The following is a 15599-nucleotide window of genomic DNA, read 5'->3' on the forward strand; positions in this document are numbered from 1 at the left end:
AGTTGGATTTGATGATATTAAAGGTCTTTCCATCCTAAATGACTCCATGATTCTAAATTAAGATCTGGCTACAATCTTAACAAGGTTGCAGTTGAAATACTGAGTCTATTTTATGAATTCCCCTGCTGCCACAAACCTGCCAGCTCCAATGTGTCTGCAAAATCACACCTTGAGTATTTCTGTGTGGAAGGCAAGCCACGAAGCAAACAAACAAACAACAAACAACCAGGGAGGAAGGTAATGTTCAGGACATCTCAGCACAAATGACAGCAGAGCAGCTGTCTCTGTCAACTAACCATATTATTTAACTAATGATTCTAAATTGAGCTGATTCTTTTACTTGAGTCAGGCATTGTCTTCATTCATTACTTCCACTATTACACCTTTTTCCCCCATGTTTGTACAATGGGAAATGTAAACAGGATCCTTACCACCCCATAGGCGATGGTATCTGAGTACATTCTCATTTCTGGATACACGCTGACAAGATACCACCTAAAGGTCTTGCACTGGAGCTTCTTCCTTAGGGCCTTCCTCTCTGAAATATCACCAATATCAATTCCAGAGTCCTGCAGAGGAAACAAAGGGCAGAAAAAGCCAGAGAGACATCAGTGATACACTTCTGTGTAAACTGCACACCCAGAACCTCCCTCACTGCAGAATCACAGAACAAACTGAGCTGGCAGGGACCCATCAGGATCATCAAGCCCAGCCCCTGGCCCTGCAGAGCACCATCTCCAAGAGCCAAACACCATTTTGACTATGACAATAAACACATTTTTGCTGTGGAGTGAGTCTGTTACCCACACATAGCCCAGAAGTGCCCCAGTTAAATATGATACAGTTCACCATGGCAGGGTCTCTCCCACAGTGTGCTCTGGTGAATGGCACTACTCCTGTTGACTCCACTGGGGTTTAGATCCAGTCTCCAATGAATATAACTGATGTTCTCTAATTTCCTGGCACTTTCCAAATCCAAAAGGAATTAGCAAGAAGTAGCAAGTTGCCCTAGAAACATGGGCATTGCTGGTGTCCCACTGTGGCCTAATCAATAGTGTATGACACTTTCTGGCCATTTCTGAAGTCTGGATTACTGCTTGACTGCAAGATGGGAGCTCTGCTCACCTCTCTGAAATAGCACTTATTAAAGTTCTTTTGTAATGTAAAAAGAGAAGTTGTTATTTTTGTTAAAAGCAATTGCTGAATATTCTCTCCCATAATTTTTATTCTCTTTTACATTTCTGGCTAACCTAGTTTCTACTTTTCATAAGAGCAGATCACAAAGCATGACTTTCATAAAGGCCCTGTATATAAAAATCAGTAATTTATCACATCAAAATCACACAGCAGAAATTTTTAGAGATGGATCTAAGTGCAAATCTGTGGCTGCTCTTGACAGGAAGTAAAATGAGACATTTTGCTGTGCTCAATGAATTCTGCCTCAGAGCAAAACACAGGATAAATACATTTTCATAGGGAAATCTTATAATCTATCTCTTTAAACAACAGCCTTTACTGGGCCATGAAAACCCCAAAGATTTTGACAAGATTTAAAAAAACACTGAAAGCACTGAATTTTCTTAGTTACACAAGAAAAAAGGAATCTGTGTAAGTATCTATATTTCTGAGCTGCTGAAACAACCACTGCATCCCAAAGCACTGAATTAATGCTAATATGGAACAAGTATATTTTGTTATGGAGGCATTTTCTAACTAAAGTAAAATTGACTTCTACATTGGCAAAGAATGCTGAAAAGTAGGAAACAGTGATCTGGCATTCACAAATTAGACATAACAATTTTAAAAATGGTGATTCCCTTTCTCAAGCCCTATATAATCTGTCAAACTTTATATGGAACCACTCCTAAAGTGGCAATTTTTTTCTGAATTTTGCAGCAAATGACTAAGTAAAGAGGCAGTAGTGTGCTGAAAGACAATCAATGGATGTTGTGAACAAATCCCACTCATGCACCACTGTGGCTGCACTTGCCAGTGTGTCTGACACTTGTGTGAAGGAAAAGGAGGGTGCCAGCACACAAGCATTCCTCTTCAAGCATTAACCAGGCTTCCTGGGATCAAGTGCTAAATTGGTCCACTGCCTCTCAAATCCTTTCTCATGCAACCCTGAAGGCACCAGTGCCTGCTCCCTCACAGCTCACAGTATAAGAAAGAGCATTAAGGGCCTCAGTAATCACATCCTTTCATGCTGCTGGAGAAGAAAAATAGCTCACACGTAGCACACTGGCTTTATCACCACCAATAAGAGAGTGCGTTCCCCAAAGCTGAGAATATGATGGGGAAAAAAACCCAGCAAACAAAACCAGAAGCAGAGGCAGAACACATGCAAAGCACAGTTCCTGATTCTGGGACTTGAAGAATCTTTCCTCTGGGTTTCAAGGGCTTTTCTGAATCTATTTATCCAAGTGTCAGTGATGCAGAAGTCACCATGGCAGTGGAGGTCTCTATTGAAGCCCTCAGTACTTCAGAGAGAAGCCCACAGAGATCCACAGCACACTGCAGCATGCACCTCACTCCTCTGGATTATTATTATTATTATTATTATTATTATTATTATTATTATTATTATTATTATTATTATTATTATTAGTGCCCAAAGACTAAAACCTTTGGAAACATCTGACTTCTCAGAGATGTAGGAATTCTTCCATGGAGAAAATCAGGTCCCGTGTTTAACACTTTGGAATAACATATTTCATGGAAAGTCCTGACTATTGGAACTAAATACATTTCTATTACCTACACAGTCCATTACCAGTATTCATTGGCTTCTAGACAGAGAATTGCTCCTGTAATTGCCCAGCTGCAACTTACCTTTGCATCCTTTATGAATTTGATCTCTAATTGCATTCAGATCTCAAATCTGCACAAGATTAAGCAACAGCACCATCACCTCTGGATGAATATGATGCAAATCAGTGTATAGTGCTGTACATCCTTGTTAGCAAAAGGAATTTCTAAGTTTTGCGTTAATGTTCTGTTTGCAAGTCAAAAAACTAAAACTTGGATTAATCAATGAAGATGAACCAGTCTTCAAGAAAATAATTAACAATATGAAATAGAAACTGAAATGTAAATCTACCAGGCTATTCACAAATAAAATTCATTTGGGATTGCTTTGACCTAAAATAAGTAACCCTATCCTGTGCAGAAATGTCTTTATTCCTGTATGGACTTCTGTGCAACTATTTAAAACAGGGACATGTAGAGGACAGTTTGGATTCCATGAACATGGAACTTTCAGAAAAGTCCTTTCCTATATCAGGTTATAGAGGTTTTTTTTCATGGTCATAGCAAATCATGTGGCTAATGCTGCAACCTAAAATAGGACAACGACTTCCCCACTTTGCCAAAATTATCTAGTTTTAATCACGGGAGATGCAAGAAGCTACTGAGAGCAGCTGAACCAACATCAGTTTTCATGTATTTAGCTGATTTTTTGTTTCTAACATTTTCTTCTAATTAAACTAAAGGAGAAGTACTGCATTTTATTTATTGACACAGAAATTGCAGCAAAACCAGTTTCTCGGAACTGTTGTCAAATTAGAGATATTTTACTAAAGAGAAACTAATCTGCCCTTTAATTTAAGTCCAGACTTTGCTTTTGCTATAATGATGAGAGCTGTACTAAGTTAAACTCCAAATTCAACAGAACCGTGCTTCCCAGCCTCTAGGTGGAAACAATCACCCAGATTCTGAGTAAGTGCAGTCCCCTAGCTCCGAGCCCTTCAGCTCATAGCTGCTCACAGATTAAACACCACTGACTACAGAAATGAGGAACAGCTAAAATCAAACTGAACTCTGATGCTGGCCATCTGATAGCATCTCTTCAATACAATGGACCAAGCAGTACTCATCCATGGAAAAGAAATCAGGACAGTCCAGTGGGGAGTTGCTGCAAGAATCTGCAACATGTCATGACACCCACCAAGCCACCCTCACTCTGATGTGCAGTACTTATCAGACACCCCACGCTTGCATCAATAGATGTCAACACCCCCTGGCAGATCTCTCCTCACAAATCTGATGGAATTACAGCTCTCTGTGATGGTAAATAGGAGACTAAAATTCAAATTAAGATGTGAAATGATTTGATGTTTTTTTCCCCCCTGTATTTCTGCAGCTATTAGTTTAAAATATCCATGAAGAGTCATCAGTGAATAAACTCAACAAGAAATTAATTTTTAAGGGACCTAAAGACAAAAAAATATTCTAGAATAAGACACGACTACATATACATGTTTATATGCAATTGTGTATATATGAGCATATACCTTATGCCTGTATGTGAGACATAAATACATACCAGAAAAAAATCAAAATTCAGGGTAGTAACTACTGTATTTGTGGGGTGCCCAGAGGAAGGAAGGAATGATGAATCTGACTCCATGTTCTCAGAAGGCTAATTTATTATTTTATGATACTATATTATATTAAAGAATGCTACACAAAACTAAAGAATACAGAAAGGACACTTACAGAAGGCTAAAAAGGTAATAATGAAAACTCCTGACTCCCTCCAGAGCCTCAACACAGCTTGGCCCTGATTGGCCAATAAGTCAAAATAATTCACATGAAACCAATGAAACAATCACCAGTTGGATAAAGAATCTCCAAACACATTCCAAAGGAGCAAAACACAGGAGAAGCAAATGAGATCATTATTGTTTTCCTTTTTCTCCAAGCTTCCCAGGAGAAGAATCCTGGGCAAGGGGATTTTTCCAGAAAATATGACTGTGCCAAGTAACCAAAAGGAAAAGGATCTAAAGCTAAAGCTCAGATCTTTATGACTCACCTCCTGGGGTATGTTCCAGGCCATATAGACATGGCTCTTAAACTCATCCATCCAGACCTCAGCCACCCTGAGCGCGTTCCTGCGGACGTGAGCAGTCAGATCCTCCGTGTACGGTTTGTGCGCTCGCTCGATGTGGGCAATCCTGGAGCAAGGCAGAACCTCAACGCTTCCTCCACACTGCCACACCTATCAGGGAGAAAGCAAAGGACATCCTGCTAGTGGCAGCTCCCTGCAGCGCTGCTGCCCTCCAGCAAACACGCTGCAATTTTTTTACTTCATTGTTAGTCAGGAGAACAACCACTCAAGACTTCTTGGACTACAAAGGGGTTGTGAGGGGAGGGTTATTACTTTGCCATATCATAAATTATTATTGCTACTTCACCCTACTACAGAGTTTCTAGAGTATCAGTCGCCTCTCATCACACTCTGCCTGCATCCATTCGGTTGTTTTCAGGATTATTAATAAAATTATTTATAGGGAATTCAAAATAATAACAACACCTGGTTCAAGTTTTAAGTCTTGCAAGACTTTTCTCTGAGGTTCTGCACAGTCCATACCAGACCATACATGCACTACTCAGAATCATAAACCAGGCAGGTTGTTATTGTAGGGAAACTAAGCCAACCAGCTTTTTAAGGCCACTGAAGTTTCAAGTCCCATGAAGATGAGGAATATAAATGCACTTTATGCTTTACTTTAACCATGGTTGAGAAAGGACCAGATCTGTTCCTTTTGAGGAGAGATAAAGACTGAGAGTGCCTAATGAAAATGCTGTGTGAACAATTGGATTAGAAACTACTCTTATTATAGCTTCTTTATGTAGGTTACTCTACCTGCTCAATTAGATTTCAATTTTACCCACTCCCACAACTGAGCTAAAGTACACAATATTAATCATAATTACTGCTTTCATTTCTGATTTACTCTTTCTGCTTTCAACAAAAGAGAAAACCAGTTTGGCAAACTTAAGAATCAGTGAAATACATGAGTTATTTTACATAGCAGCCCTTTTTCTGTCTATCTTGTATCATGTAAGCTTCCTAACAAGATCAAGGCAGCCCATTCATCATGGTTGAGTGGATGCTGCTCAGGTGAAAGACCAGATGTACCCAAACTGTTTGATTCTGCTGAACAAGTACCTGGGTGTCCCAGAGGCAGGTGTACTCACTGAGAAGTGACAGAGTTTGCCTTATGGTAACTGCCAGCAGAAACTCCTGAGGCTTGGTACCTCATACACTGAGAGAGCAAAACATGAGAGGAGCAAGGGTGCTTCTTTCTTGTACCTCATCCAGGGGGTCATATTCTGGTCTCCCTCCTGGTGGCCAGGGATGTGGGCTGGAAAAACATTCTGTTCTGGAGCTGATCTCAGGCCCCTCAGATCTGTCCACCCTACAGGCACATGCTCTGCTAAGGAGGCACTTTGTTCAGTCATTCATTTTATATATTTAGACATCTGGCTTGAATACAGCATTTAGGCATTTGGCAGCTCCTGAGACCAGAAAATGTGGCATGAATTCAGAATGTTTACAAAGCTTCTTTCTGAACTGGTGCCTAATTGCATTCAGCATATGCTGGGAGAAGAGAGAGAGCCCAGGTTTTCAGAGCTCTGTGGAAAGGGAGCTAACCCATGAACCTGCTGTACAGTCAAAAGGGGAGATGAAAAGACTTCAGCACATCTCTGTGTCACCAACCTGGAAGACCATTAGAGTAAATATACATAACCATTATCAAAATCAGGGCAAAACTGAGATGATCAGAAATATTTAAAAATAAATATGCAACTGATCTGGCACAAAAATAAATAATCTGGAAACAAAATTGGTGTCCTGTCTTTCTAAATATCATATTAAGTGGGCAATCCAGTTTACCAATCTAACAAAAATAATAGTTTGAAAACATTTAATTATAAGTGGTCCAGCTACACCTCCTAATAGAGATTAAATGTGAAGTACCACCAGGCTGTGCTCACACAACGCCTGCTTTCAATCCAAGTAATTTCTCAGTACAGCATGGACATCCAGCTATAAATTGTTTCAGAGTTACTCACTGTACACTGCCTAAATTAGTATCATAAAAGACAAGGAAGATGTAGAGACGGTCATAACTTAGCCCAGGACAGGGCAATTCACAATCCACATGCACTATGGACCCTGTCCTGCCTCTGCTCATTCCAAGCAGTGATGGCCTTGAGCCAAGGCCAGCAAGGGAACACCAAATCTTTTGTGGGATTGTCAGAGCTAGGTCACAATGCTGTCTTGACAACAATTTGAGCCAAAAAGTTCACAGTCTGCACTAAGCTGAATTTCCAAGCATATTTCTAGGAACTGAAATTTGGAAGAGCAGTGTCATGTATAATTTCAGCATTGATTCAGTTATCAGGAAACTATGATTTGACTTAATAATGAAGTGAGATGTTTTCACAAAACAACCTGAGACGATCAAGTCCTTAACAGAGTTTGCAAATAAAAATTACCCACCACCTGAATAAACACCAACTAATCAATTCCAGTGGCCACTCCTTTCTCCCAGACACTGTCAGTCTTTGTTCTATTTTCAAAGAGTAATTAATTTCAATCAATTAATTAGCTATCAAAACAGAACTGCTAAGTTTCATTGAACAATTTCAAAATCATATTATTTCCAGACAAAAATTTCCTAAAATGCACAAAAATTAGCTAGAGCACTCAACAAGGAGCATGACCTTAGTTACAGGCCATGAAACCTTGCTGAGTGGAAGCAGAGGCAATGCTTTAAAAAGGCAGAAGGTACAATCCTGACATGCTCAGCTGGTCACATCTGGGACAAGGCAATGTCCTTTCTCCCTCCCACTGTTCTTTGCCAGTGGGATTACAGTCCAGCAAGAAATCTCTTTTTTATCCAAATGTTCCATTGTATTTAGGGAGCGGTGAGTTGTTAAAAAACCACAATAGAAATGCAGGTAGCAGGCATTAAAGCAGGATTTTCAAATGAAATTATGCTCTCGTGGAATCTCATGGAAGTGAGGATCCCCAGCTGCCTAAAATATGTAAAATCTCCAGCCAAGGAATGAAGGGCTTTGCTATTCATACACTAAACTGAACTGCATGTATGAATACTAAACAATAAACATAAAACCATCAGGTTTTCTTTTAAATTCTTCCCTGATTATATTTTAAACAATGGAATTTCTTGCAGTTTCTTTCCCTTCTAGCCCCAATGTCCACTTGAATCTGACCACTCCTACCTCCCCCCATCTCTTTCACTCATTTACATTAATCCCTGGTGCTCTAACCATTGTCTTGGAGCTATTGTGGATAGCTGGATGGTTTTTCAAGAGAAAACCTTGAGGTGGCATAAACCTCACATCACAAGTGCACAGAAAAGACTAATTAATTACTCTAACCAAATACCTTTCAGTCAGATACAATGTTTATGGTTTTTTAAAAATTAATATTTTAATACTAAGAAATACATTTTCTCAAACACTCTACTCAGAGGGAAGCTGAGAAGCCTTTTGGAGTGGCCTGTCTTCATCCAGTAAAATTCCTGTAGACAAGAAGAAATAGCAACTGAGGGGTTAGTTCCTCACAGCTTCACACACTTCCCCTGTGGATTTTGCAGCTGGTTTTTGCTGTCATTAGCAATCTTTATTCAGGCTTTATCCACACTGAATAGCACCGTACTAGTTTTCCTGTACTGCTATTTTATTTGATGGCTATAAACACATGCAAAAGTTAAAAATCAGTAGAGCTTCTTCAAATTATCACCCATGGCTTTAGCAAGAAGTCTAAAGATAAGAAAACCATGTTTTGAAGGGCTTCAAAACCTTTTTCAAACCACGTGGAATGGTTTTTCTATTTCTGAGCATACTGTGGCTGCAATCAGTAATGCTTAATGACTAACCTACTTGTACAAATTGCAAGGAAAACACTTGATTAATTTCCTAAACCATGGTTAAAAGGAAATTCAGCAACTTTACCTATTGCCCACGAAGACAATTTACCTATGATAGGCAAGCAGTGGAAATTACCAGCAAAAATCTCAGTTTCCTGCCAAATCCTGAAATATACATATGCAGTTGTAAAAAATAACATATGCTTTCATCACTGTGACACAATAAATAGCAATTCACATGCCATGCTGTAAAGGCATCAATTGCAAAACTGTACCAGCAGGCCTCAGACTTTGCCTTAGAAAGTTTTGAAATGTGATCAATGTGGCCAATGTATCTTTGGGAGTACTTTCCATGATTGCTGGAGTCTCAGACAGGCAAAACATTTGCTTTACTCTGGAGGAACTTCCTGAGGTTCTGGTCCTGCTGGCTTACATTGCAAAAACAGTCTTTCAGGAAAAGAACACAGCAACTGGAGTTTCCCTTCCAAAGAGCTCTGAGCCCACTTCAGTGCACTTTCAATGTTCCCTTCCAAGGCAGCCTGAGAAAGGGCTCTTTATTCTTGAATTTCCTGAGGAGGTTCATATATTTGGTATAGCCCCAAGAAGGGCTTAGAGAGATTTCTCTTCTTGAAAACTTTCCTTGTTTCTTCATTGCTAGGTAGCAAAATCGCATAAAAAAATTCTAGGTCCAAAGGGACAGTAGCAGTGCCAAGGTGAACACTTACAGAGCTGAAAGACTAAAATCAGCATGGCCCATGATCTAAACTAAGCAATCAAAGGAGAGATGACAGGGACATGAAATGAGTACAGAGACCCTATTGGAGGGGAGGGGAGGGGGGAAGGAGGGGAAAACTCTCTTTTGCATCTTCAGGTGTTGTGGCTTGTGGACAATCTGTGCACTCTGAGCACTTCACGCTGGTAATTTACTGAATGTTTATTGGCACATCGTTATAGCTGTGGCCCTAAATCTGGGAGTATTTCTGTTTACCAAGGTTCGGGCAGCACCTCAGAGCAACAGAAAACAGGGGCTCCACACTGGGAGAGTCAGGAGAGGACTTAAAACCATGGAGAGGACACAGGTGGTGGCACAGCTGTGCTGGAGGGGGACAGGAGCTGAGCATGGGGCAGTGCAGGGGGATGGATGGCACAGGGGAGGCAGCCACAGGGGCAGGAGCACACCGAGTGGCTGCTCAGAGCAACTCGTCAAGTCCTGAAACCCCTGTCAGCCCTCACTCGCTCCCACCAGGCATCCCACAGCACTGCAGAGCCATGTGTCACTCACACTTCCTTACAAATACCCACATCAATCTGCTAACAAGGTGTTTTAAGCAAACTCCATTCACATCTGGAAAACATCTTTCACTACATTATTTAGTAAATCCTCTCCAATTTCATTTAAATGTATTTGAATTTGCGTATTTATCCAAACAATTGCAACTCTGAAGTTGATCCCTTTCTCAAATATTTAATATATACTTCATTATAAAATGATATAACACTTCTTCATTAGAAGTTTCTTTTTATCTCTTTAATCACTGAGTGTTCTCTTTATGTTCTAGAACCTTAATCTAATAACAAAACCAAAAACCTACAAGTCATGGAGCAGTTGATTAGCATGCACTGCATTCATTAAATTTACACAGAGCGTGCAGTTCCTCCAAGAGCTGGTGTGACCTTGTTTGATACCATCACCTCATTTGGACTGCAAACAAAAACCTCTTCATAATTAAGTGATTTCTCAAAAAGCTGAAGTAATTTCTAGCTTCTGTGAAGGTTGCAAATTACAAAATTAGAAGTACTCATTAAAGATGCCCCAAAGTTAAAAAAACAGTCAGTGTAAATTAATTACTACTGTGGATACAAACTAATTAGTTACCAGTATCTTTGAAATATATTTTTGGGAACAATTTATTGTAAAAACTACTTGCAAATCTTGTCATCCTTTGTCATTACCATTAATTGTTTACTGATAAAAGTAATGAGCCTGATGTTCTACAGACAAGTAGGAATAAGCTATGTGCATTTCATACCATAATCATTTTGAATCTGCATTTTTATTTTGGTATCTGGACAGGTGACTGCAGAAAGGACAGAGAGAGTGTCAGACACAAAGATCACTGAAATCAAGGCTCATATTTCTAGTTGCTATCAGTGGCTTTTCCATCACACCCTGGAAGTTTTTGGATTGTCGTGCACATTTGTTACTGGGTATCTGCCTCTGCAGAGCTAGAAACTGTACCCACTGGATGGAATATGTTAATATTTATTTAGGTAATATCTCTGCTGAATTCAGTTAACCTTTACTAAATATGTCTGATCATCACACAATCCTGTCATACTTACTTTCAGGTAAACTTATTTATTTGTATGGAAGAACAGCCTTTTTTCATAACCAAGCTGACAGATTAATGTGAAACTCTAAGTAACCTACAAAAACACCCCCTCACAATCTAAAAGGCTTTTTAAAAGAAAAATAAAAGACTTTAACATAACTAGAGCTGCTCTTCAGTTTTAATATGTAAATTATCCCTTAAATCTAACTTTTGAAGTCATCATTAATTGCCTCACAGGCCTCATTTTACATTAATTGTGCCTTCATAAAACACTCTTATTGAAAACCTAATACATGTAAAGATTCTTCACAAATTAAATGGTCATTACTTGTCTTCCTCTTTTAGCTAATTGCTTCATTATGTACTTTTTCAATTGTTTTGTTCTGCAGGGATTAATTTTGCATGTATCTTCATGAGCTGTGAAACTGTTAGAGTGTACTGTTAAACTATGCATGGTGTGCTGCTCCTTGGAACTGCAGGAACCACTCTCCACCTGTGTTACTTGGAGGTAACACATGGCAAGGGTCACTTAGGGCCCCATCCAGTTCTCTGCCAAGTGTGTCCATCTCATTGCCAGGCACAGTCAAGAACCCACACATCAATCACTGCGTTGCCAAGTTGATGTTATCAACAGGAAGTAAAAGAAATCACTTTTTGTCTTAAAAAGCACAAAAGGAGACTGAAAAACAGGATTGCCACTGGTTTAGTATTCATGGAGCAATGTACTGTGCTGGCCATCTTTTATGGCTTTACCTTTCTCTCCTTACCACAGCTACACTTAGCCTGATCAGTCTTGTTCATCTTGCACTGTGCCTAAAGCCTGATCATAGAATACAACATGCTGGGGTGGGAGGGACCCACAAGGATCATCAAAGTTCAATCACTGGCCCTGCACAGGACACCACAAGAGTCACACCACGTGTCTGAGAGCATGGCCCAAACACTTCCTCAACTCTGTCAGACTCGCTGTGGTGGCCACTTCCCTGGGGAGCCTGTTCCAGTGCCAGCCACCTCTGTTGTCACGGTTATATTTTATGAAAAATCCCTTCACCAGGATTTTCTCCTGAGGAGCTGAGAAGCCTCAGAAAAGAAATGCAAACAATAATTATCTGATTGCTTGGAATGGGGTCTGGAGGTTGCTTACCAACAAGTGCATCTTTGATTGGTGCCATGTGAATTGTTTTTAATTAATGACCAATCACAGTCAGCTGTGTCAAGACTCTAGTCAGTCATGGGTTTTTATTATTCATTCTTTGCTAGCCTTCTGATGTCTTTCTCTTTCTTTAGTATAGTTTTAATATATCATTTTCATATCATATAACATAACATCATAATATAATAAATCAACCTTCTAAAATATATAGAGTCAGATTAATGTCTCACCTCATCCTGGAAACCCTCACACCTGGCTGTGCCCCCAGGACAGGGCTGGCCCTCCTGGCTGTGCCTGATGTCCCCAGGACAGGGCTGGCCCTCCTGGCTGTGCCTCAGGACAGGCCTGGCCCTCCTGGCTGTGCCTGATGCCCTCAGGACAGGCCTGGCTCTCCTGGCTGTGCCTCAGGACAGGCCTGGCCCTCCTGGCTGTGCCCGATGCCCTCAGGACAGGCCTGGCCCTCCTGGCTGTGCCTGATGCCCTCAGGACAGGCCTGGCCCTCCTGGCTGTGCCCGATGCCCTCAGGACAGGCCTGGCCCTCCTGGCTGTGCCTCAGGACAGGCCTGGCCCTCCTGGCTGGGCCTCAGGACAGGCCTGGCCCTCCTGGCTGCAGGGCACTGCTGACCCACATTCAGTTTGCCATTGGCAGGAGCCCCAGGTCCCTTTCCACAGCACAGTAGCCCAAATTCTATCAGTACTATTAAAGACTGAGGCAAGAGCTCTTGAAGAATTCCCTGTTCAGCCAGGCTGGTCTTTTGCCTCACTGCCTTGCCTTACAATATAAGGTGCTGTCACACACATAAAGGTGTCTGGCCTTCACACCTGTGACCTGAACATGCTGCATCCATCCTGGTGAACCCATCTCAGTCATCTACTCACTTCTGTACTACCACAACAACCCCTTGCTCTCCCTCACTGGTCTTCCTCTAATCTTTGTTAGATTACTAAATCAGTCTTGCAATATTAAAATATCTCAAGGAAATTAAATTCTAGAGGAAAGCCACAAATATGGAATCTTCCCAGCTTAGGCCATGAAGACTTGGAATATAAGAAGGTACAATGGCAATTACACTATGACTTGAAAGTGCAGGAGAGCATTAAACATGAGGCTAATAATGCACTAATTAACTTGCATCTCACCTGAGTCCATTGATGTGTAAGTGTATATTGAGTTAAACTGTTTTACTATTTCCCATACCACTATAAATAACACTTTCCTCTCATAAAACATAAATATATCTGTATTACTTCCCAGTTGGTAATGTGCAACTACACATGCACAGTTGGTGAAAAAACACTTGTGAGAAATCTCCAAGTGCCTCCTCATCCTTCCTTGTAGGGTATAGTGATGTCCCATGTTAGCTGCTGCTGTAATACTTTTCTTTCCTGTGGGAGCAGCTAATAACATGTTCTCTCCCCAGAAATAGCAAAACCACAAAACTGATTCACTGGTAATGTATAATTACACATGCTGTAGCTGCAGATTACCTGCTGAGGCATTCATAAGAACAGAGGGAAAAACAATTATTCCAATGTAGGAGTGACTGAAACCAGAGCAAGCCAAAAAACTCAGTAGTGTCATGACTGGCAGAATTTGGAGGCATGGCAATTACTTGTTTTCTTCTCAATAGAGCCTTTCTTTTTTTAACCTGTTGGAATTACAATCCTGTAAAGAGAGAATTTTAGCCTGTGTCATCTTGGGATTCAAATTGTTGACACAGTGAGGTACTTTGCAAAACAAAATTAACTTCAGGAATAATCCTGTGCACACAGATAAGCCACTGCTGGTTACACAGGGTGCTAGGCAAGTGCTTATGCCACACTTGCACTGCTAAGGAATTCTTTTTGTCTTGGTGAAAGTGTGACCTATGAAAAGCATTGGCTACATCTTGTAAGAAGCAACATTTGGTCAATCTTTACCATCTTTTTCTTTCAGGCTTCAATCTAGAAATTGTCTCCTCTTAATTTCACAAAATGGATAAAAGCAAAATAAACTTCTCTCTATTTAAAGCTTTAATGAAAATTTAAAGAGAATCATTATATGAAAAAGCAGTATTTAAAAGTTATCTCAGAGTAACAACTAAGGATATTTCTATTTTTGGACTTCTCAGCCCTTTGCCTTTACACATCACCAACCTTGTACTGTTGAGCAGCACTTGTGATCACGTACTGAGGATGTTTTCTGTAGAGCAAATCATTCCCTAGTGGCAAAGGATATTGGCCTTCTTACTGAAAACAAGCTAAAAACATGGCTTTAAGACTACAAGAAGTGATGATAGCTGCAAGTGCAAAAATGGGGAACATCTTGATTAATTTTCCTGAGGCATATTTGGGGAAGATCTCCATTGCTCAGTGGAGTGCAACGGAGGTAGGCCCAGCAGCAAGGACAGAAAGGGACACCAGGCACACATGGCACAGCCCACTACTCCCTCTCCATGCAAACAGTCCCACAACACAGCAGTTGGGTGAAAAATCCCTTCAATCTTCTTGGTTCCTTTCCTGACATTTCTACCTCTTGGTGTGAGAAATGAAACCCTGGAGATGAGAGCTCTTTTTTAGAGAAGTAATTGCTAGTTGATGTTAATGAAGTGGATAGGGTCTTAATTTGAAGTGTTGGTCTGTTGTTAAACATTGAATGTCAGAGTTCTAGGACTTGCCTTGAGTTGCTGTTGTTCTATGTTACCATTTTACCCTGTATTTGTACCTCTCTCAGTCATACTCTGCATTTGTGCCCCTTTCCATCTCACCTTAGATTTGTATCCATTCCTGTCAGGAACCACTTCCCCTGCTCCCCTGCTCCCCTGCTCCCCGGCCTTGCACCCGGACTGAATTCAAATGAGAGGCTGTGGGAACTATATGAACCCTCTCAAAACAACAAACCAGCACATGAACTCTGACTTTAACCCCCCAGAACCACACTAAATCACCCACCCTTGACCAGAGCCGGATTCCGTCCTGCCACCATAACTTTAATAGTGCTCAGCTTGGGTGATACCCCTGGACTACAAGCCAACATCATCTTCCTAAGGATTCTCTTGAGGGTGGAAGCCCCAGCTCTGCCGAGAGACAAAGCTGCACGCACCCTCCTGCTGCACTCCTCCTCCTCCTCCTCCTCAGCACCGTGCTGTGGGAGCAGCGGCGCTGTGCGCAACCCCTCGGGTAATAAAGGCCTTTTTAAAGGAGTCTCCTGGCCATATTTATCACACTGGCACGCCAGCCCGTCAATCTGCCTAACAAAACAGTTTGTGAGGCAGCAGGGCAAATCACGAACGGATTAGCATTACAATTAACCCTGTATCTGAAAGAAAATAAAAGTTTACTGAAGCAGAGGTGTTCAGAGGCAGCAGTGTGGGGCAGACCACTGTGCTGGCAGGCCCAAAGCACTGGTGAGCTGCTGCAGGAGCTAGAACAAGAGCATGGCAAGGA

The 15599-nt window shown here is 41.1% G+C and overlaps 1 protein-coding gene across 2 annotated transcripts in view; it reads right to left on the bottom strand.

Moving 5' to 3' along the window:
- GALNT18 (polypeptide N-acetylgalactosaminyltransferase 18) overlaps positions 1-15599 on the bottom strand; it is a 222045-nt gene that overhangs the window by 55807 nt on the left and 150639 nt on the right. For both annotated transcript variants that reach the window (XM_054634744.2, XM_054634743.2), the window contains exons 8-9: positions 4814-4999; positions 432-569 (exon numbers count right to left, since the gene is read on the bottom strand). In XM_054634744.2, coding sequence (XP_054490719.1) covers positions 432-569; positions 4814-4999 — 324 coding nt within the window. The remainder of the gene's footprint in view (positions 1-431; positions 570-4813; positions 5000-15599) is intronic.

The sequence above is a fragment of the Agelaius phoeniceus genome, chromosome 6 (genome assembly GCF_051311805.1).
Source record: "Agelaius phoeniceus isolate bAgePho1 chromosome 6, bAgePho1.hap1, whole genome shotgun sequence".
Taxonomy (NCBI): Eukaryota; Metazoa; Chordata; class Aves; order Passeriformes; family Icteridae; genus Agelaius; species Agelaius phoeniceus.